The sequence below is a fragment of the Hyperoodon ampullatus genome (assembly GCF_949752795.1).
Source record: "Hyperoodon ampullatus genome assembly, chromosome: 4".
NCBI lineage: Eukaryota > Metazoa > Chordata > Mammalia > Artiodactyla > Ziphiidae > Hyperoodon > Hyperoodon ampullatus.
In genome coordinates, this window is record NC_136917.1 from 70633181 (window position 1) to 70656784 (window position 23604).

The 23604-nt window shown below is 41.6% G+C and overlaps 2 protein-coding genes and 1 pseudogene across 3 annotated transcripts in view; 1 reads left to right on the forward strand and 2 right to left on the reverse strand.

Moving 5' to 3' along the window:
• Positions 1–1479: 1479 nt before the first annotated feature.
• On the reverse strand, positions 1480–12034 carry PHAX (phosphorylated adaptor for RNA export; the record flags this gene model as incomplete). Its single annotated transcript, XM_079701563.1, has 4 exons — positions 1480–1807; positions 7435–7518; positions 9156–9276; positions 11364–12034. The coding sequence occupies 4 exons, from the start codon at positions 12032–12034 to the stop codon at positions 1538–1540; spliced, it is 1146 nt and encodes a 381-aa protein (XP_079557689.1). The 3' UTR covers positions 1480–1537.
• A 2414-nt stretch (positions 12035–14448) lies between these two features.
• Positions 14449–23007, reverse strand: LOC307051239 (annotated as a pseudogene). Its single transcript has 3 exons — positions 23000–23007; positions 21179–21748; positions 14449–14792 (listed from the first exon to the last, which is right to left on the reverse strand). The product of its transcript is annotated as an uncharacterized misc_RNA (transcript).
• Positions 23008–23343: 336 nt separating this feature from the next.
• ALDH7A1 (aldehyde dehydrogenase 7 family member A1) overlaps positions 23344–23604 on the forward strand; it is a gene marked incomplete at its 5' end in the record, with an annotated part of 36421 nt that continues 36160 nt past the window's right edge. The window contains one exon of the mRNA XM_079703926.1: positions 23344–23535. Within this exon, the coding sequence (XP_079560052.1) occupies positions 23344–23535 (192 nt within the window). The remainder of the gene's footprint in view (positions 23536–23604) is intronic.

The window sequence follows — 23604 nt, forward strand, 5'->3', positions numbered from 1 at the left end:
ACTGGTTTCTATATATAACATTAGGATGTACTACAATCCAGAAATCTGGTTTGCAAATGTTAAGGAAATAACAATTGAAAACAATCCGGGAAGGGGGGAATGAGGGAGGAGCAATCCACTGAAGATGAAGTAGCCTGAGGCATTAATGTCCCTCAAAAACTGTAACTTTCACTAGAAAAATTAGCAATATTTACATGAGTAAGTGGCATTTAAATTTCTGAATGTTGATTATCTTTCCTGATATACTATACCTTTAAAATCACCTTACATAAAATAATCTCAGGGACTGTGGTGATCATTTTACAAGGCATAAAAATACTGAATCACTATGTTGTATACCTGAAACTACTGTAATATTGTAAATCAATTATACTTCAATTAAAAAAAAATTCTTTAAATAAATAAATAAATGGTTAAAAAATCTCAGGGACAATGTTTAAATACTTACCTATTTAAAATGTTTCTTTCCTAGGTTATAGCAATTTTATGAAAGAACATTTGAGATTAAAAAATAAAATCACTTGAAACTCATTAAGGACTGCCAGAACTCCAATTTTATTTTTGTATTCTTTATGAATAAAAAGTAACCAATTACCATTTCCTTTTCTTTCCCCGCTTAGATACTTAGCTCCAACTTCAATGATCATGTATTTCAGAAACTACTGAAAGACTTCAAGTACACTGCTGCAAAGAATAGTTAATAATTGCTCCCTACATATTTTTGCTTGATCTATTTTGTAAACTGTAGTCAACTCCTGGAACATCTTAAGTAAACTAACTTTATTTCCTTAAATAAAAATGAATAATTTTAAACATCATGCAGATGAAACATTTTTAATACCTAACTTCCTTAACATAAGGTAAAACAGTCTTAGGCAGGCCGTCACTGGGAATTTTTTAAATGTCATGGTAATTATGCAGGTATGGATCATATTCAGTATTTAATATATGACCAACGTAACTAATAAGAGGTCAAAAACAAAGTTAAAGTTAAGAACAGATACTTCTTTGTAAAGCTTCTGATGTTTATTTACTTCTGGACAAACAAGTGGGAAGAGCCACTAGTATAAACCTATTTTTAGTCTCTATTATTAAAACTGCTTAAGAGTTCTTAGAACACAGAAAACCTAGATTTGAACGCATTTGTAATAGCTTAACAATTTATGTCTTAGGATCTTTTAATGGAATGTTTGAAACCAATCATGATTCACTGCAAAGATAAATCAGAAAAAGAAAACAAACTTTTGAATGGCATGTTATAATGACCTGGACAAAACTGATTATCAACTAGTAATGATTAGCACATGCAATAGATTGAGAAATTAAATCCTCTGCTATATACTTTTAAGTATTTTGTCAGACATGAGAAAGTTTTAAATGTTCTTATTGCATTCATCTCCCACATATTCAATTTTATTTAAAACAAGACAACAGTTCTCTCCAGATTTTTGGGTTTCAGTGCAAAGTAAAATAAAGCAATCTCAGTAGAAATGGTTTATTACAATGTTATCTTAGAAAGGCTTATTTCTCAAAATTCCTAAAAGATGTCCAAATCATGAGAATGATCAACCTCAATGGCTTCCTCTGCATCCAACTTTGTTTCTCCGTGTCCTTCCTGTGATTCATCAAGAGAGGCCAGAGCCTCATTTGTGTCACTTGCAAAAGTCTCTCGCGATGTATCATCATCTTCTAGAAAATTTAGGCTTTTAATAGCTTGTTTCATCTTTTTTCCCAACACTTGTGTTCTTCTCTTCCTAGCAGCTTTTTTATTTTCATATTCCTTTTGATTTTCAATGTAGAAAATGTCCTACAATAAAGGAACAACTTTAGTAAACAAGAACTACCATTTATTGAAAGACTGTTATAAGGTAGACTCTTTACATTATCTCCATTTTCCACACAAAAAAATATTAGATTCATAATTGAACACAGAGTCCAAGATATTTAATAAATCCTCATTGCAAGTTGAGAGGATGAAGCTATGATTCAAACTCAGCCTAGTGTTAGGTCTAGGGTCCATGTTTATTCAACATATACATCAATCTATAAAGGTTTTCTAAATAGAAATATACAGTAGGAAAATCATATTGTTTAGGATTTAAATAAAATATAATTTATCACAACAAAACAGAAGTCTTTGGTATAATAATTTACTAACTCTAAAATGTCATCATAACCGCGTTATATGCTAAGAAACTGGCCAGGCCCGAACTGCGTGACTAAGTATGATCATGTAACCTACACAACGCAAGAAAAATTCCAGCCCTTAAACACTGCTGTAATTAACATGTGAGACTGTAAGTCTCTGCCAAAAACTTTTATCACAAGGCATAAAAATGATATAGTCAGCACTTGGATTCCAGGGTGCCAGAAAAAGGATTTTATAGCATGAAAATATGAGAATCTTCTAGTACAGGGTTTTCCAAGTATGGCACTACTAAAACTGCAAGCCAAGGAATTCTTTGTGTAGCAGTCTGCTGTGTGCATTGCAGGATGTTCAGCAGCCTACCTGGCCTCTACCCACTAGCACACCCACCCCACCGCCAAACGGTGACAACCAAAAATACCTCTAGACATTGCCAAATATCCTCTGAGAGGCAAAACTGCCAGTGAATGAGAACGGTTCAAGTAGAAAATACATTTCCATTAAAACACTACATGGAAAAACAAAATAACTTCTGGGAACCTTGATACAGATAGATAAATATAATTTTAGAGGGTACGAAAAAAAAGGTCAGGGATCTAAAGAGAAGGCAAAAATGATGATGCTAATATAAAAAAGATTCGAAGATTTCAAAGAGAAGCTAGTACAGGCAGGACACACTTTTGACATCCTATTATATTCTAGGAAGTGACTCTTAAAAGCTGTAGCCAAGCCAGTTCCTATTACATTCTTAAAGTGCATAAAATGCAAATCCCTTCTTGTTTATAAAAAACAATATGGAGGATGGTGAGATAAAGGGGGCCCTCTGCTTCGCTAAATAGTAAAAGCAGCACACAGAATTAGCAGAGGAAGAAGTAAGGAACCCTGAAATGAATGCAATAAGGGAAAGCTTCAGAATATGAGAGCTTTGATGAAGAGAAGGAATAAAAGTATTTGCTAAAGAAATGAGGACGGGGGTGGAGAAGGAGGGAACATATGTGAGAAAAAAGTGCAGGAAGGACAAAAAGGGTGAATTCAGAGGAAAATGAGGCCAGCTACCAATTCCTGAATGAGCACTTTTATGTGCCAGGCATTACGCTGAGAACTTTACACAGGTGTGAACCCTTTTCATTCACACAAGAACCCTGTGAGGTGGGGATTATGCTTGTTTTCAGATGAGGAAAGTGAGGCTCAAGATTAGAGCCAACAGGTAAAGGTATAAAGTCTAAACTCATAAATGATTTCTTCAAATCCATATTCTTAAACCTTAAACCTTCACAAGAGTGTGATAATTCACAATTGTTTCAAGAGTCTACTTACCTTCAAGTGGAGCAATAGTAGAAGTATTTTCATTTTATATGGAAGCACATCCAAACATCTTGATAAAAAACAGTTCTAACTAGTACAATGCTCGGCAGCACAAAATAAAATTATGAAGTTCCCCTTTTCCCTCCAAATATGGCAATCCTTATTAAAAAGGAATGTCATTCTCATGGGTTACGAATTTAAACAGAACTGGGATGACCCAAAGAAATGTCTTTGTAGCATATTATTAATGTTGTTACAATAAATGCAGACAACAGATAATCTGAGAGCAACTTATTTTCTCCCATCCATCTCTCTGTATAATTAACTCTGCAAGTTAAGAACCTGAAGTGCATACTATTTTTGGAGGGAGAACGTTATAGGTGGACTTAATTAACTTTTTTTTTTCTTTTAAACATTGTCAATTTTATTCTCCTTAAACCACAAAATAGAGTCTTTGGTCGTAAAAACACCACTAGCTACAGTCTTGCCAGGAGGTCCCGGCTGAGGAGGGAGCAGTTAGCTGGCAGCCAGAACTCCTGAGGGGGGGACCTCTTTAAAATTCTGACAGCCAGCTGGCAGGGCCCCCACACCAAGTCGGGGGAAGCACCCCGACCCTCTAGGAGGGCACCGGGCCAGGCCCTGGCGCCGCAGCCGCACGGCACAGCGGCTGCTGCACAGTGCCACCTCCTCAGGGTCCACGGCGCCGGGAGAGGGCCTGCCCAGAAGCACCACGGCCACCTCTCCATCCTCCTCCAGAAGACCGGGGCTCAGAGGTGGTTCCGAGGACCTCAGCTCCTCAGCAAAATCTGGGGACAAGCGTCCCGGAGAGGTGCTGGTCTGGGGGCCGAGGTCTTACCAGGGGGTCGGTGACGGGGTGGGCATGGGTGAGGGGGCCTTGGCCAGGCACCCCAGGGGCCCCCGCTTCACAAATTAACTTCTAACTATTCTTACTTTTTCTTTCTTCACAAACTTCGTATTCTCTAAAACTAATTATAAGGCCACATACCGAAACAAAATCAAATGAGAAAAAGTTGAAAACAAGCCCACTCAGTTCAGTTCTGGCTTCCTAGTTCTACAGACTGTGATTGTTAGCAATATAGTGACTAAAAGAATAATTATAACACCATTATGTGGATGGCACATGAAATTACCTATAATAAAATCATATCTGCCTTAGGCTTTTCCCTCTAGTAACAAAGATAGTCAATCCATGCACATACAGAAAATTTGGCAAAAAAAACCCCAGAAAAATCTTAAAAGACAAAACATTTATAACGCCTCACAACAGACCAAATCATTGGTAACATTTTGGTGTTTTAACTGCCAGTCTATTGTCCCATGCCTCTTTTTCTTTATAAACTTGTACTTTGTCGTTTTAAAAAATTCAGTTATTATTGCATTTTCTAATTTTCTTAAAATTGCTTCACAAAAATAGAGGCTACAGGATAGTTGTTTTAAGAATGTCCCTATTAGTCAACATTCCCCTATTATTAGATACTACAAACGTTTCTACTGTTTATTATAATGCAATGTTTCTGGTTGTTTAAGATAAAAATCTACTAACATTAAATCCCCTTCTCCACAATGAGTTAGAAGAAATGAATTTCAAAGATAGGTGATTCAGTGAAAACAGCATGGGTTTGAAGTCAGAGTCCTTCCTGTGTGATGCTCTGTATTTGCATATCAGGGTAATACCCAATGATAGTGCCAGGCTGACGGTGAATAAATGTTATTTTCTTCTCTCCCGCTTCTGGAAACTGTCCAAGTTTAGTTGACAAACAGCTTTTCTAGACATCATTTTATTTAACCCTTTTATAGCAATATTAAATAGGCAGAGCACATATTAAAGTCCTCACTTTACAGATGAGAAAATCAAGGCTGAGGGAGAGTAAGCAATCTGCTCATAGTCATATAATCACTAAATAGCAAAATTAAGATTAAAACCTAGATTTTGAATCTTACGAGAATTCTTTTCATCACATCATGCTATATCTTTGAAAAGAGTGACATTTTGCTATCAAACAAAGACCCAAGAAGAATGTTCCTTCTAAGTACACACTCTGATCAGGGGTTATATTGGGGGAGGAGGGAGAACATCATTAAGGTATAAGCTCTGTTCTACCACTCAAAAGTTTTGTGTTCCCAAGGACATTCACATTGTTACAAATTTATTATCAAAATAATTGTTCCAATGGGAAAAAAAGTAGTTAAGAGTAGAGATTTCAAATGTGCAACAACAGCAACAGTTCCTGTAGGAATTTCAGTAACAGATTTTTAAAAAAATGACTAAAAGTGAATAGCCAGAAAAAAGAAAAAAAACATTGAGCAGATGCAAAATATGCTCACATGTAGCATCAGCTCAAGAGAAAAGGTTTTTATTTTTCTGTCATCATCAGCATTACATTAGTATGGCTAAAGCACATTCTTATGACCTTTATCACCCACTGTTATAATAAAGAGAATACAAAATTTCTCAAATATTGTAGCTGTGTTGCATGTGTACCATCTCCTTCCTATGCAAGAAGACAGTTCTCAATTTTGATCACATGTGCTAAATGCGAGTCATGTTCCTTAATTAATAAATTAAAAGGTAACTAAATTCTGAGCTGTGAAAAACCCACAGTGTATAAGATTTCCCATATGACATTCTGGTAATACAAAAATGATACTAAAATGCCCGGCTTCCAGTTTGTAAGAAATATAGGAGATAGAGGAATGAACAAAACAAATGTGTAAGCAGACAACAGAATGTGGTATATTCTGTAAGAGAGCCATATTGGACTCATCAAAAGGTCTAAATCATGGAGAAAAATGTAGGATTAAACAGATCAAAAGAGATATAACAAATGGGATGTGGAAATCTAGACAGGATCCTGATTTGGGGAGGAAAAAAGCTAGAAAATACATTCTTGGGACAATTCAGGAAATTGGAATAAGGGCTAGATAGATACTGGGATGATGCTATGAAACTGTTCTTATTTTTCTTAGGTGTGGCTGTGTAGGATATTGTCATTATTGGGAGATGCTTGTTGAAATAATTAGGGCTGAATGTCATGATGTTTGCTCCTTATTTCCTAACGGTACAGAAAAAAAAATTATATAGGTAAAGTAAGAATGTCAAAATGTTAACCACCCCTGAACCTAGGTGAAGGATATATGGGTATTCATCCTGTTGTTTTTTCATCTATTCCACGTTTGAAATTTTTCATTAATAAAAAGTTGTAGGGGGCCTCCCTGGTGGCGCAGTGGTTGAGAGTCCGCCTGCCGATGCAGGGGATACGGGTTCGTGCCCCGGTCTGGGAGGATCCCATATGCCGCGGAGCGGCTGGGCCCGTGAGCCATGGCTGCTGAGCCTGTGCATCCGGAGCCTGTGCTCCGCAACGGGAGAGGCCACAACAGTGAGAGGCCCGCGTACCACAAAAAAAAAAAAAAAAAAAAAAAAAAAAAAAAAAAAAAAAAAAAAAAAAAAAAGTTGTAGGAGTAGAAAAAAATAATTACATGCTAAGAGACCAGGAAAAATTGCCATAAAAGAAATCTTGACCTTGGCTCTGAAAGGGAAGAAAATGAGGAAGCAGAGCTTTACCAAAGGCACAAGGTTTACTTGAAAAGAGACAATGAAAAATTGGTCAGTACAAGGCAGAGCAGGTAACAGAGATCAGTAGAAAATGAAGCTAGAGGCTGAGTGGGAGTTAAATTATGATGGATCTTAAAAGTCAAGGACGGGCCTCCCTGGTGGCGCAGTGGTTGAGAGTCCGCCTGCCGATGCAGGGGATACGGGTTCGTGCCCCGGTCTGGGAGGATCCCATATGCCGCGGAGCGGCTGGGCCCGTGAGCCATGGCCGCTGAGCCTGCGCATCCGGAGCCTGTGCTCCGCAACGGGAGAGACCACAACAGTGAGAGGCCCGCGTACCGCAAAAAAAAAAAAAAAAAAAAAAAAAAAAAAAAAAAAAAAAAAAAAAAGTCAAGGACATTATTGTTTCTACCTTAATTTGTTCCTCACTGATACTAGGAGTGTTCTTCAGGAGATTCAGGAAAACTCCACCTGGTGTTCTTCTTCGACTACCATTCTACAAAAAGGAACAGAAAAATTATCCTGTGAAGACTCTTCCAGTGAATGGTCAAAGCAACTTTTAGAGACATTCCTAAGGAGATATTAAGGTCTACAGCACCACTCCAGTTTAACTACAGTGTCCTTCTCTCCTCTCCAGACTTCCATTTGCTCTATTTCTTTTCCCACGGCATGTATCACTTCCTAGCATACTTGAAGATACTACACTTATTCTTTACAGACTGTTTCCCTCCCACCCCCTACTACAACATAAGCTTCCTGTGTCTAGAACAGTGCCTGGCACACAGCAATAAAGAACTGTACAAGGAAAGAATGCATGTACCAAAAGAAAGTGAATTTGGACTTGTATCTTTCCAACATTCAGTAGATTTCCATTAGCTCACTGGTTTTATTACTACAGTATTAAAATTTTGATATAGGGAATTCTCTGGCAGTCCAGTGGTTAGGACTTGGTGGTTTCACTGCAGGGGGCCTGGATTTGATCCCTGGTTGGCGAACTAGTATTCCACAAGCTGTGTGGCACAGCAAGAAATTAAAAAAAAAATTTTTTTAAGTAAAATATTGATATAATCTATAACTTCATGCTCAACTGAATGAAAATCTAGGTACCTTAAACAGTGACACAAACAGGGATGCCAGTACGTTCATGATTATTATAATTTGTTTTGTTGTTAACTTTTGGAACCTATGTTCACAGGCTGTTTGGACCCAGTGCTATCACTTCTAACTGGCTTCTTTTCTCTCCATTTCCACAGCATAATAATATTTAGTCTCTTGTAATGTTATTATTCAAATTCATGAGGAACAAATAAGAAGGAAGCCATTCAATCTTCATCCTCACCCTGTGCTGAAAGCTCAATTAAATGAGATCTGCAAAACCATTCATTCTATGGGATAAACTGCTACTGCTGTGATCTGGCCCCAACCAGAGAAGTGCTCTTTATGCCATTCTGGAGCAATGAAGTATTTTTTAACTGTTTTTTCATTTTTGCTTCCTCAACCCCAGAAGCCCCTTTAGACATTTTGTTTCCTATTCACTCCTACCACCCACGAAATTTTAATACTCACAGATATACTTTATATTTATCTGTGCTTTTTACATAACAAGATTTTTGGGTTTTTTACCCCCAAGAACCAGTTTCCAAGAATGCATGAATTAAATGAACCAAAAGTAACATTTCTTTCTTTTTTTTTAAATAAATTATTTATTTATTTATGGCTGCATTGGGTCTTCGTTGCTGCGCGCGGGCTTTCTCTAGTTGTGGCGAGCAGAGGCTACTCTTTGTGGTGTTGAGCAGGCTTCTCATTGCGGTGGCTTCTCTTGTTGCAGAGCACGGGCTCTAGGGCACGTGGGCTTCAGTAGTTGTGGCACACGGGCTTAGTTGCTCTGCAGCATGTGGGATCTTCCCGGACCAGGGCTTGAATCCGTGTCCCCTGCATTAGCAGGCAGATTCTTAACCACTGCGCCACCAGGGAAGCCCTGAATTTTTAAATTATTAATGAAGGTTTTTTAAAGTCTGAAACACACTGTAATAATTTATAAATATGAGAACCAACAATCAGAGACAAGGGCATTTTATTAAAAAATCACATGAAATAATACAAAACCAGAAAGAATGAAGCAGTTAGTCTTACCATTATAAAAAGGCCACCATTTTGTTCAACTTCAGCAGTTTCCATCAGAAGTTCAATTGCCTTTTTGTTCCCAATTATCCTCACTACTCGGGCTATCAAATCTTTCTTTGGTTCCTGCAACCTGATGAGGAACAAATGAAGTAATATTAAACTTTTTATTTGTTGCATAAAGTTGAGGAAATCTACTTTAGTCTCCAATTTAGTTCCTAGCTAGAAGTAGTTTCTCATTCTAATAACATTTGCTTTCCAAAATCCCCAATATTTAACCTTGGAATCACTGACATGGAAACATTCCTATCTTGGGTCACCCAAGGAGATCGTAACCTCCGGTTCCACCTCAAGTCTCATAACTGGCACCTTCACTTTGCCTTATTGGATTATGGCATATTTCAAAAGAAACATGCACACATAGCAAGGGGAATGCAAGCCTAAAAGCAAAAGAAGATACAACCAGTCTACTCTCATCAAAACAAATAGCAAACATATACCATGCTTTCTAGAAGTTAGCTCTCCTAACTCTAGAGATGTCTAAGAGCTTTAAAATGGATTGGATTTTTCCCTCATGGGCTCCCTGCCTCAGAACAAGGAAAGAGCTAATATTTACCAAAGGCTTATTATGGGATAAGCACAATCCTAAGAACTATATATGCATTATATCTCAGTTAATTCTCTCAACAACCTTATGAAGCAGATATTATTATTTTCATTTTACCACTGAGAGGTAAAAACACAGGGAGCCTAAGTAGGTAGCACATCTGATATCAGAGCCCATACTCCATAGAGATGAAGGAGCATTAATATTACAGAAGCCTTACCAGTTCCCTAACCAGCCATGGCTTCTTTTGTTTCTTCTCTGTTGTGGAAAGAGCAGTAGACTAGGAACAAAGGGGCTAGACTTTAGTTCCAGGTCTGACACTTATTAAATTTGTGACTATGAGCAAGCCACACAACTACTGGGCCTCAGTTTCCTATTTGTAAAGTAAAGGCTTTGGTTTACAAAATCTCTAAGTTCCTTTCCAGCACTCAAATTCCAAACTCCCTCAGTATTTAAAAAAAATCCAGTATGAGTATTGACAGGCTTGCCTGGAAAGTAAATACGTGTTTTCCTACTAGCTATATTACTCTTGAACCTTATCTGTTTTCAGATTTGTGACACTGTTCACTAGTGATTTAGAGCTAATAAAAAAGTAAACAAAATTTCAACTTTTTATTTATTTATTGACCTCACCGGGCGGCTTGCAGGATCTTAGTTCGCCGACCAGGGATCAAACCCGGGCCCATGGCAATGAAAGTGCCAAGTCCTAACCACTGTACTGCCATGGAATTCCCAAAATTTTAACTTTTAGTATTTTTTGTTTAAAATGCATGAAATGTAAATTTACCATACATTAAGCAACTCTACTCCTATTTATCCAAAAGAAATGAAAATCTGTGTCCAAAAATGTGTACGTGAAAGTTCATAACAGCATTATTCATAATTTCCCAAAAGGGTAACAGCCAATATGGATGTGTGCGTGCATATGCGTGTGCGTGTAAATAAATAAACTGTTGATTCCTGCTACAACATGGACGAATCTGAAAAACACTGCAGTAAGTGAAAATAGCCAGGCACAAGAGACCACATATTGTGATTCCATTAACATGAAATTTCCAAAAACGCAAATTGATAGCAACAGAAAGTAGATTAGCAGTTACGTGGGAATAGGAACAGGAACTAACTTTAAATGCGCACATGGTATGAGGGATCTTATAGGGTGACGGAAATGTTTTAAAAGTGCTTTATGGTAATCGTTGTACAATTGATAAACTTACTAAAAAAATCAACACTTGAAATGGATGAATTTTACCACATGTATACCATGCCTCAATAAAATTGTAAAAAAAAAAAAAAAATCATGAATGCTTGAAAGCACTCCAAATAACCTACGTGATTTAAAAGGATATGTTTTTACCTAAGAGTTCTATAGCACTAAATGGAAAGAGTTGCTCAAAAGTTCATAAAAATCTGCAAAATTATTCTATCAGGTCTGCCCAAATTTAAGAACACCCAGCCATATTCATATAACCACATAAGCCTAGAGTTCATGCCTTGAATTTAAAAATTTCAAAAAGGAACACCATCGTCAGTGTATTTGGAATCTGTGTTATTTCTCATAAATGGAAGATAGTTGGTCAAGTGCTCACTTGCAGACAAATTTAAATGCTCACCTGAAAGAAATTTCATCAGCCACTTTCTCTTGAGAATCGTCCTCTGTGATCTCATATCGGCCTTTATAATTCATTTCTAGTCTGTCTCCTAGTCTGTCTTTGACAGGTCGTTTCCTTTTGAGATGACCTTGCCCATTTTCCTCCTCCTTTGTTCCCATTTTTTTGCCACCATGCATATATTCATCTAGCTCTTTGTCTAATTCTTTTGTATTCTCTTGGGATTCCCTCTTAAGTTTCTTAGCAAGCAAATAATTGTACGTCTCGGATTGTCTGCTTCTGTCAATAGTGCCCTCCATTCCCAAGATACCAAGTTCAGTGGCCACTGCATCTTGACTCTGTTCCTGCAGCACAGCACCCCATATGTTGTTAACCTTCTTCCCTCCAGCAACAGGCGGTTTCTGGCTGCTCTGGCCAAACTGAAAAGGCTCCGGTTTGGGAGGAGTGTTAAAACATTTTTGTCGTTTGCGCTTCCAGAGAGAGCTATCATCATCTGAATCTGAAAAACTCTCCTCACTTGAATCCACACTTTTAACAGTCCGATAATGTGATACCGGAGCACACACTGTTGCAGTACTCTGGAAGGGCCTCACTGCACAGTCCCCACCTAGTGCTTTCTGCAAGTGAAAGAAAATACAATCAATTCCATAAAACACATTAACTCCACACACCATGTGCTTTTTTTTTTTTTTTTTTTTGCGGTACGAGGGCCTCTCCCTGTTGTGGCCTCTCCCGTTGCAGAGCACAGGCTCCGGACGCACAGGCTCAGCGGCCATGGCTCACGGACCCAGCCGCTCCGCGGCATGTGGGATCTTCCCGGACCGGGGCACAAACCCGTGTCCCCTGCATCGGCAGGCGGACTCTCAACCACGGCGCCATCAGGGAAGCCCCACCATGTGCTTTTTAAAAAATTATTTAGGGATTCAGCTGGACCATTCTGAAGGAGAAATGATCTTCAAAGATCTCTGAAACCAACTGAGGCCCTGCATTTCTAAAGGTCTACATGGAATTTCCTTTTTTTTTTTGGCCGCGCCATGCGTCTTACAGGATCCCTGCTCCCTGACCAGGGATGGAACCCGGGCGGGCAGTGAAAGCGCCAAATTCTAACCACTAGACCACCAGGGAACTCCCTGGAATTTCCATTTTAAAAGCCACAAATTCATATTTCTATATAGCTAATGCAGCACTTAGTTCTAAGACCCCTTTTAAAAAATTACCAAAGCTTTTAATTCTCACCTTTAGAAGATTTTCAATCTTTTCTGTTGTCAGAATGTTTGAAAATGACATACACGGTAATTGTTACTAGCAGTTAAAACAGAACTTGTTTTCTTCCTTTCCAAAGATGCCTGCCATGCATTTGATTACATCAACTGCCTTTATATGGTTTTGTGACTATATTCCTTTTAGACTAGACAGTAAACTCCTATGTGTAAAAATCTCCGACAAATTACTTTTAAAACTGCAGAGTCCGTGGCATTAAGTTTACCAAGTCAGGGGCTTCCCTGGTGGTGCAGTGGTTGAGAGTCCGCCTGCTGATGCAGGGGACATGGGTTCATGCCCCAGTCTGGGAAGATCCCACATGCCGCGGAGCGGCTGGGCCCATGAGCCATGGCCGCTGAGCCTGTGCTCCGCAACGGGAGAGGCCATGACAGTGAGAGGCCCGCATACCGCAAAAAAAAAAAAAAAAAAAAAAAAAAAAGTTTACCAAGTCATGGGTCAATCTATGTAAAACAAACTGAAAGAGACTGAAAAACAAATTATTTTGGTACCGATTTCCTAAGAAATTTCTATGCAAAAGGAACCACCTTTGCTTTTTCAACTAAACATTAAACAAAGTATTTCTTAAGTTCCTAATATGTGCTAGAAATGGGGCTGCGGTATTTTAAGTCTAGAAAGTAGGTCTTGCTATTTTGAAATAATAATGGCACTAACATTTGTCAGCCATTACTCAGGCTCCACTGAATCCTTACAGCCACCCTATTACTGTCGTACTATTATCATTCCTATTCTAAGATGGGGGCACCAGGCTAAATGCCCTGTCACAGGTCACACAGTGGCGGCGCCAGGATTCGAACGCGGGTAGACCGGCACTAAAGTCTTCTCAAAAGAGCTTGCTACTTAGTAGGGCGGCCAAGAAACCTGGGAAGCTAACACAAAACCCAGTGCCACATTATGGCATGACGAAGCTAGGTTCCAGGGGAATATGGAAGACCAGGCCTCTGAGCAAGTGATGAACTTCATCCCTGGTACTCACTCCCTTTCTGCTCAGCGTGCACATGAGCGCCACAGGCTGTTTGTGGGCCGAGGTCCCCAGGTTCTACATTTTCGGCAAACAAATGCCCTTCCGGGACAACCTAGCGTCGCCGAAGTGGGGAAGCCCGTAGGTTTAGAAAACGAGGAGCGGCGCACTGGAGGCGGGGAAGGGACAGCCGCAAGCCCGCCGCCGGAGGCAGCCCGCCTCGCGCGCTCCGCTTCGCAGCGAGACGCCGGGCTAGGTTCGTACGGCCTCCTATCCCCGCAACCTCCCTCGCTCCGCGCGCCGGGCCGCGGAACGCCCGCCCGCCCCTCACCCTCCCCGCCGCACCGGCTCGCGCGCCGGGCCCGGGGACGCCCACCCCTCATTGCAGCCCGGGCTCCGCGCTCCGCGCTCCCGGCCCAGAGTCACCGGCCCCCCCTCCGCACTCACCGGCACCTGCAGCGGCCTGTCGCTGGGTGCCACCGTCATGTCGGAATCCGAGTCAGAAAGCTGCCCATCTTCCATGTCGCCTGCCTCCTGCGCCATGTTCCCGCGGCGCGGTGCAGCGGGCCGAGAGGGCACTTCCGGCGGGGCGGCGGGCTGGTCTGGCTGGCTGTGACTGGTCGGGCGCCCCCGCGAGGGGGCTGCTCCCGACCCGGCGGCCGGTGGAACCAGACGCCTGGGTCGAGGCTCGCAGATGTTGCGTCATCATTGCAACCCGCTCGCTTAACGCTACTCTGGGAGAATGAGTCCTCTGCTGCCCCAGCACTCTGGCGCGTTCCCTACAGACCTGTTTCCGGCAAACCTAAAGATGCGCACGGATGGCAGCCATGAGGGATTCCTCCCTCGGCCTCACAACCCTCGCCTGGATGCTCTGGGCAGGCCTTTCTGCTTCCATTCTGCTCCTCTGCGATCCACCCTGCATGTAGCTTCCCGGGGAGCCTTCCAGACGGGACGTGAGGTCACCGCCCTGCTCAGACTTTCCAGGGCTTTCCTCCGCACGATAAGGCTTGAGTTCTCAGCACTGCCAGCAGGGCTGCGGGTGTGAGCCTGTCTGGTGTCCCCCTCCGGCTCTCCAGCCACGCTGGCGCTGCTCACGTTGTTCCTCAGGCACCCTTTGTCCTTTCCCGGCCCAAGGGCTTTGCAGTTGCTGTTCCCTCCTCTTGGCAGACTCTCCAACACCCCGACACCCCATTCTTGCACAGGTTATGCTGTCTCATGATTCAGGATTCTGATTTAAATGCCACCTTCTCAGAGAGGTCTTCTTCAACCACCCTCACTAAAACAGGGTCTCCCCTGTCACTCTCAAACCCTTTTTTTCCCCTCATGGCATCAATAGTCATATGTGTATTTTAAAAATTTTTTGTCTGAGCTCCCCACTAAAATGTCAGTTTTATTCGCCATTGTTTCTACCTGCGTACATACATGCCTTCTTGTATGTAAAGATGGTCAAGAAATATTTGACTTTTTTTTTTTTTTTTTTGCGTAAAGGGGATCTTGTTATTTGTACCTTTTCCTATTCTGCAATCTACTTTAAAAAAGAAACAATATTGGGGTCCAGTGGTTGGGACTCCGCGCTTCCATTGCTGGAGGCTGGGTTCGATCCCTGGTCTGGAGATAAAATCCTGCAAGCCGCGAGGTGCGACCAAAAAAAAAAAAAAAAAAAAAAAGCAGTTTATCTGGATACCTTTCTATACCAGAATATAAAGATCAAGCTCCTTTTTTTTTTTTTTAAAGGGATCAGTATTTATTTATTTATTTATTTTGGCTGTGTTGGGTCTTCGTTTCTGTGTGTGGGCTTTCTCTAGTTGCGGCGAGCGGGGGCCACTCTTCATCGCGGTGCACGGGCCTCTCACTGTCGCGGTCTCTCTTGTTGCGGAGCACAGGTTCCAGACCCGCAGGCTCAGTAGTTGTGGCTCACGGGCCTAGTTGCTCTGCGGCACGTGGGATCTCGGACCGGGGCACGAACCCGTGTCCCCTGCATCGGCAGGCAGACTCTCAACCACTGCGCCACCAGGGAAGCCCTAGCTCTTTCTTTTTAATGACTCCCTAGTTTTCCATTGCATGAAGGTAGCCTCATTTTTTAGTCTCTGATGGTGTTTTGCAATGAACATGTCTTTTTTTTTTTTTTTTTTTTGCGTTACGCGGGCTTCTCACTGCTGTGGCCTCTCCCATTGCGGAGCACAGGCTCCTGGACGCGCAGGCTCAGCGGCCATGGCGCACGGACCCAGCCGCTCCGCGGCATGTGGGATCTTCCCAGACCGGGGCACGAACCCGCATCCCCTGCATCGGCAGGCGGACTCTCAACCACTGCGCCACCAGGGAAGCCCTTGAACATGTCTTTTTACAAACTTGTTTTATTATTTCCTTAGGATATGTCTCTAGACTGTATGGAAAAAAAATGAATTTAGATTTTTGAAATGTGAATTTAATACCTATAAAGGAATTTAGAAGTCACCTGGTCCAATTTATTTTGACAACTGAAGAGAGTTTACATAGCTAAGCTATTGAAGACCTGCGTCTTGATTCCAGGTCTCCTAATTCTTAGACAACTTTATTATTTTACCTTTTCTGCATAGAATTACAATCCCCCTACAATTGATTTTTGTGCGTGGTGTGAGGTAGGAGTACATTTTCATGTTATTATTAACATTTTACTATGTGGTATGGGAGGCAGCTAAATACCGTAGAATGCATAGAACAGCCCCTCACACTAAAGACTTTCTCCAGTGTTTTCCACCAGAAGAGTTTTAGTTCTTACCTTTAGGCCTATGGTCCATTTTGACTTAATTCTTATATCTAGCGTGAAGTAAAAGTCAAGGTTCCTTTTTTTCTGTGTGTGCCTGAATATCCAAATAACATAGCACTATTTGTTGAAAAGACTATTCTTTCTCCCTTGAATTTCTTTGACACCTTCATTGAAAATCGACTATATATATGAAGGTTTACTTTTGAGCACCCTATTCTGTTCCATTGATCTTTATGTCTATCTTTACACCAATGTGACACTTTCTTGGTTACTGTAGCTTTATAACAATTGTAAAATTGTTACAATAATTGTTAAAATTAGGTAATGTAAATTTGTTCTTTTTTTTTTCCAGAACTGTTTTGGCTATTCTAGATCCTTTGCCCTTCCATTTAAACTTTAGACTCTGCTTGCCAATTCTGGTATTTTGGTTGGGATTGCATTGAATCTACAGTTTAATTTGGACATTGGGGAGACTATCTTAGCCTGATACCATTGAATGCAGGAATCATATACTGCTAATCAACAACTCTTCTTCTTCTAAATTCTGGGCTCCTAAACCACTAGATAGGTAGTATATACCCTGGGAGAGAATGCAGTGATTAGAGGATGTGAATGGTTGGTCCTTTCTGAGAACAATTTTCCCCATTAAATAATAAGCCAGCATTTTAGCTGGAGCATCATTTTTTGGTTAGCTTGATTAATATGAGCCTGCCTAGAGCAATAGTTAGTGTCATTCACTCATGCTCTGATAAATCAGATTCTGAGTTTACAATAATGAAATTTTATCCTTGGTGATTTCTCCAGTTTAGTGCTGCCTTGGGGGCAAGCATGCATTATCAGATCAAATCCCTCCGCCTTCTGGCCAGCTATTGTTGAAGAACAAAGACAGCTAGTATTCATGAAGACTTCCCAAGCACAGGTCAGTTTGTACTTATGCCGTGACTCCAAAGTCTTTGTTATAACCACCCTATGATGCCTTTGATAAGTCATTTGAAAAGCAGAATTGGCCATTTGCTAACTTCCCCACTTTTCATAGAGAATTGGTTCAAGGTGTCCTGAGTTTAGTCAGTACATTTAAATTTCTATAGGGCTTTGCAGTTTTTACACATACTTTCATGTACGATCCATTTAATTCTTTTTCAAGTGGGAAATATGCTTTCATATGATTCATTTAATTCTATCTCTTCGTGCTTTGCCCCATCAAAATTCTTCGTTAGTGATTTTTCCTGACCTCCTATTGGCGGGCTAAGTGAGTTTTGAAAAAAGAAGGTAGAAGAGAGATGCAATCCCTATTTTCCATATAGGCAGTTGCTGGTGTCTATCATCCCAGAACTGGTTTAGAGAGACAGCCATGAACCTCTCTTCTTAGTGAAGAGAAGGAAGTTAACATTCCTTGAGAGCATTGTGTGTTGCTTCTAAAATTTAGTGCATCTGTAAATGCCTTTTCTTTTCTTTTTTTTTTTTTTTTTTTTTTTGCGGTATGCAGGCCTCTCACTGTTGTGGCCTCTCCCGTTGCAGAGCACAGGCTCCAGATGCGCAGGCTCAGCGGCCATGACTCACGGGCCCAGCTGCTCCACAGCATGTGGGGTCTTCCCGGACCAGGGCACGAACCCGTGTCCCCTGCATCGGCAGGCGGACTCTCAACCACTGCGCCACCAGGGAAGTCCCCTTTTCATTTTTTGAATCAAATGGAGGGGAAGAGAATGGAAGGATGTGGTGTTGGGATACGTGTACAAAGAATCTTACTGGCAGCCCAGAAAGTGAGGAGAATTAAATTCTCCATTAAAATGTTTGGGAATTAAAATGAAGGAAATTAGTTCTTCAGTCTTAGGGGTGGATGGAAAATGGTAGCTGGGTTGTTGATAGAGATTACCAATGCTGGACAGGGTACCCTTGCTTTCTACCGCAGAGGTGTGTTTATAGTTTCATTTTTTCGTTGATGTAAATGTATGTGAGCCTGGTAGGATGCTGGGAATTGTGGAGCCATGCAAGGATGAGTCAGAGATGGTCCTTGCCTTAATGGGGAAATAGATAACATTTTCAAGTGGAAGCATCATTCAGGTATCTCCAGCACTTAACTACAGTTTCTGATAGGTGCTTGATACATGCCGATTTCAACATGGTTTGTTGAAATCATTTGTGTCATAAGGATGGAACAGATAAAGCTCAAGCATGAATGCAGAGATGAAAGGAAGGGTTTTACAGGTAGAGAGAACAGCAAGGGCAAAGACACTGAGAGGAAAACACAGGCTTTGTATAGAAACATACAATGACTGTCTGGTTGCAGTGTGGAAGGCCACAAGGCAAGTCCACTTGGAATCACTGAGACACCTTATTAATTCAATTGAATTGAGAGTGTGTGTATATTTTTAACTCATGCCCAAATCATGCTGACTGAGATGGTGCTATTTCCCTTATATAGAGTAAGCCCAGTTATTGTGGAATTAGATGGAAAATGGGATGGTGGAGGGGTGGGGTTGGGGTGGAAAGAATATTGCCGGAAGAGGTGGGATGAATTGGGAGATTGGGATTGACATATATATACTAATATGTATAAAATGGATAGCTAATAAGAACCTGCTGTAAAAAAAAAAAAAAAGTAACCCCCCCAAAAAAAGATTGCAGGAAGATAGAAGAAATGGAGAATAAAGGAAATTGATCAAAACTGTCTTTGTTCTTCAAAAGCGAGAATATACCCAGGCAGGATATTTAAAGGGAAATGCCAATATTTAATACTTTCCATTCTTTAGAAAACTCTAATTTATAATTTAACAAAGTGGCAAAAACAAAAAATCCTCTCTCCTCCACCAAAAACCCTCCTCCTTTGGCTACTCCAGGAAACAGCAGTCACCATCACTTTGGGAACTTGTTAGAAATACCGACTCTCAACTTACCTCAACATAATAAAGGCCATATATGACAAACCCACAGCCAACATCGTTCTCAAAGGTGAAAAACTGAAACCATTTCCACTAACATCAGGAACAAGACAAAGTTGCCCACTCTCACCACTATTATTCAACATACTTCTGGAAGTTTTAGCCACAGCAATCAGAGAAGAAAAAGAAATGAATCCAAATCGGAAAAGAAGAAGTAATGCTGTCACTGTTTGCAGATGACATGATACTATACATAGAGAATCCTAAAGACGCTACCAGAAAACTACAAGAGCTAATCAATGAATTTGGTAAAGTAGCAGGATACAAAATTAATGCACAGAAATCTCTTGCATTCCTATACACTACTGATGAAAAATCTGAAAGACAAATTAAAGAAACACTCCCATTTACCACTGCAACAAAAAGAATAAAATACCTGAGAATAAACCTACCTAAGGAGACAAAAGACCTGTATGCAGAAAACTATAAGACACTGATGGAAGAAATTAAAGATGATACAAACAGATGGAGAGATATACCATGTTCTTGGATTGGAAGAATCAACATTGTGAAAATGACTATAGTACCCAAAGAAATCTACAGATTCAGTGAAATCCCTATCAGACTACCAATGGCATTTTTCACAGAACTAGAACAAAAAAAAATTGACAATTTGTTTGGAAACACAAAAGACCCCAAATAGCCAAAGCAATCTTTTTTTTTTTTTTTTTTGCGGTACGCGGGCCTCTCACTATTGTGGCTTCTCCTGTTGCAGAGCACAGGCTCCGGACATGTGCAAGCTCAGCGGCCATGGCTCACGGGCCTAGCCACTCCACGGCATGTGGGATCTTCCTGGACCGGGGCACAAACCCGTGTCCCCTGCATTGGCAGGCAGACTCTCAACCACTGTGCCACCAGGGAAGCCCAGCCAAAGCAATCTTGAGGAAGAAAAACGGAGCTGGAGGAATCAGGCTCCCAGACTTCAGACTATACTACAAAGCTACAGTAATCGAGACGGTATGGTACTGGTACGAGAACAGAAATATAGATCAATGGAACAGGATAGAGAGCCCAGAGATAAACCCACACACATATGGTCACCTTATTTTTGATAAAGGAGGCAAGAATATACGGTGGAAAAAAGACATCCTCTTCAATAAGTGGTGCTGGGAAAACTGGACAGCTACATGTAAAAGAATGAAATTAGGGGCTTCCCTGGTGGCGCAGTGGTTGAGAATCTGCCTGCCAATGCAGGGGACACGGGTTTGAGCCGTGGTCTGGGAAGATCCCACATGCTGTGGAGCAACTAGGCCCGTGAGCCACAACTACTGAGCCTGTGCGTCTGGAGCCTGTGATCCGCAACAAGAGAGGCCGCGACAGTGAGAGGCCTGCGCACCGTGATGAAGACTGGCCCTCGCTTGCTGCAACTAGAGAAAGCCCTTGCACAGAAACAAAGACCCAACACTGCCAAAAATAAATAAATAAATTTAAAAAATAAAAGTAAAAGGAATTTTTTTTTTAAAAAAAAGAATGAAATTAGAACACTTCCTAACACCATACACAAAAATAAACTCCAAATGGATTAAAGACCTAAATGTAAGGCCAGACACTATAAAACTCTTAGAGGAAAACATAGGCAGAACACTCTATGACATAAATCACAGCAGGGGGCTTCCCTGGTGGCGCAGTGGTTGAGAGTCCGCCTGCCGATGCAGGGGACACGGGTTCGTGCCCCGGTCCAGGAAGATCCCATATGCCCTGAAGCAGCTAGGCCCGTGAGCCATGGCCGCTGAGCCTGCGCATCTGGAGCCTGTGCTCCGCAACGGGAGAGGCCACAATAGTGAGAGGCCCGTGTACCACACAAAAAAAAAAAATCACAGCAGGATTCTTCTTGACCCACCTCCTAGAGAAATGGAAATAAAAACAAAAATAAACAAATGGGGCCTAATGAAACTTAAAAGCTTTTTTTTTTGGAGCAAATAATTTTTATTATCATTTTTTTCTTTTACAAATACACCAAAGAGCCATGCAATGCTGCCAGCATTGGATACAATCCTGGGCCACAAGTCTGCACATTCCTTTGCAACTGGTCCTGTGATGGTAGAACCTTTCATCTCGCCTTTATTTATTTACCCCTGCATTATCTTCAAAATAAAGAAACACACCATCTTTTCTCCAGTACGACTTTCGTTGTCGAATTACCACTGCTGGATGTACTTTCTTTCTGAGCTCTGGTTTGCCTTTCTTGACTGTGGCCATCACCATGTCACCCACACCAGCAGCAGGAAGTCTATTCAGTCGTCCCTTGATCCCGTTCACAGAGATGATATACAAATTTTTGGCTCCTGTGTTGTCATCACAGTTTATCACGCCTCCAACCGGAAGACCCAAGGAAATCCGGAATTTCGCACCAGAGGACCCACCACATCCTCGCGTCCCCACTTCGACATCTTGAACGCCAGAAAGGGCCAAAAAGGAAGTAGGTATAAAGGACACAGATCTCAACTCCAACGCCCCGCCAAGTCTGGTCACATTGAAACTTAAAAGCTTTTGCACAGCAAAGGAAACCATGAACAAGACGAAAAGACATCCCTCAGAATGGGAGAAAATATTTGCAAATGAAGCAACTGACAAAGGATTAACCTCCAAAATTTATAAGCAGCTCATGCAGCTCAATATAAAAAAAATAAACAACCCAATCCAAATATGGGCAGAAGACCTAAATAGACATTTCTCCAAAGAAGATATACAGATTGCCAACAAACACATGAAAGAATGCTCAACATCACTGATCATTAGAGAAATGCAAATCAAAACTACAATGAGTTATCACCTCACACCAGTCAGAATGGCCATCATCAAAAATCTACAAACAATAAATGCTGGAGAGGATATGGAGAAAAGGGAACCCTCTTGCACTGTTCTTGCGAATGTAAATTGATACAGCCACTGTGGAGAACAGTATGGAGGTTCCTTTAAAAACTAAAAATAGAACTATCATATGACCCAGCAATCCTACTACTGGGCATATACCGTGAGAAAACCATAATTCAAAAAGAGTCATGTACCAAAATGTTCATTGCAGCTCTATTTACAATAGCCAGGACATGGAAACAACCTAAATGTCCATCGACAGATGAATGGATAAAGAAGATGTGGCACATATATACAATGGAATATTACTCAGCCATAAAAAGAAACCAAATCGAGTTATTTGTAGTGAGGTGGATGGACCTAGGGTCTGTCATACAGAGTGAAGTAAGTCAGAAAGAGAAAAACAAATACCGTATGCTAACACATATATATGGAATCTAAAAAAAAAAAAAAAGGTTCTGAAGAAACTAGGGGCAGGACAGGAATAAAGACACAGACTAGAGAATGGACTTGAGGACACGGGGAGGGGGAAGGGTAAGCTGGGACGAAGTGAGAGAGTGGCATGGACATATATACACTACCAAATATAAAACAGATAGCTAGTGGGATGCAGCCGCATAGCACAGGGAGATCAGCTTGGTGCTTTGTGACCACCTAGAGGGGTGGAATAGGGAGTGTGGGAGGGAGACGCAAGAGGGAGGAGATATGGGGATATATGTATATGTATAGCTGATTCAGTTTGTTATAAAGCAGAAACTAACACACCATTGTAAAGCAATTATACTCCAATAAAGATTAAAAAAAATACAGCAGAAAAAAAAAAATGAAATACCGACTCTCAGACCCCAGTCTGGACCCACCAGATCAAAATGTTCATTTAACACGATGGCCAGGTGATTACTCGCACATTTCAGTCTGACAAGGCCTGCTCTAACTTACTGTATTGTAGAGCTAATATTTTGCGGAAAAAAAATTTCTAGCTGGTGCCGCTGTTCCCAGTCTCTTTCACCAGATGGCAGTAGCCCGTTCACTTCCTCCCAGCCCCACTGTTTCAGGCCGGGGTTAAGCTCCGCGTTACAGCTCCGGGCTCTTGCGGAAGATCCAAATAGGCAGGGAGATGCCGAGGGAGGGGGCGGACCCTGTGGGCGGGACCGGACCTGCCCAATGGATTCCTCCGGGTGGGGGGCGGGGCCCTATTTCAGCTGCTCCTCGGAACGCAGGCGCAGTGCGCCTCCCTGGTTCAGTATGTGGCGCGTTCCTTGTGGGCTCTGCGTGTACGTCGCAAGGAAGAGCAAGCTCACGGGACCTTTGAACAGGCCTGCCGCCTTCATGTCCACTCTGCTCATCAATCAGCCCCAGTATGCTTGGCTCAAGGAGCTGGGGCTCCGCGAGGAAAACGAGGGCGTGTATAATGGAAGCTGGGGAGGCCGGGGAGAGGTATGCGGGCGTCCCGGGCAATCTCTGCGGCCTCACTTCGCCCCAGGAGGCCGGACAGGCACGGCCGCT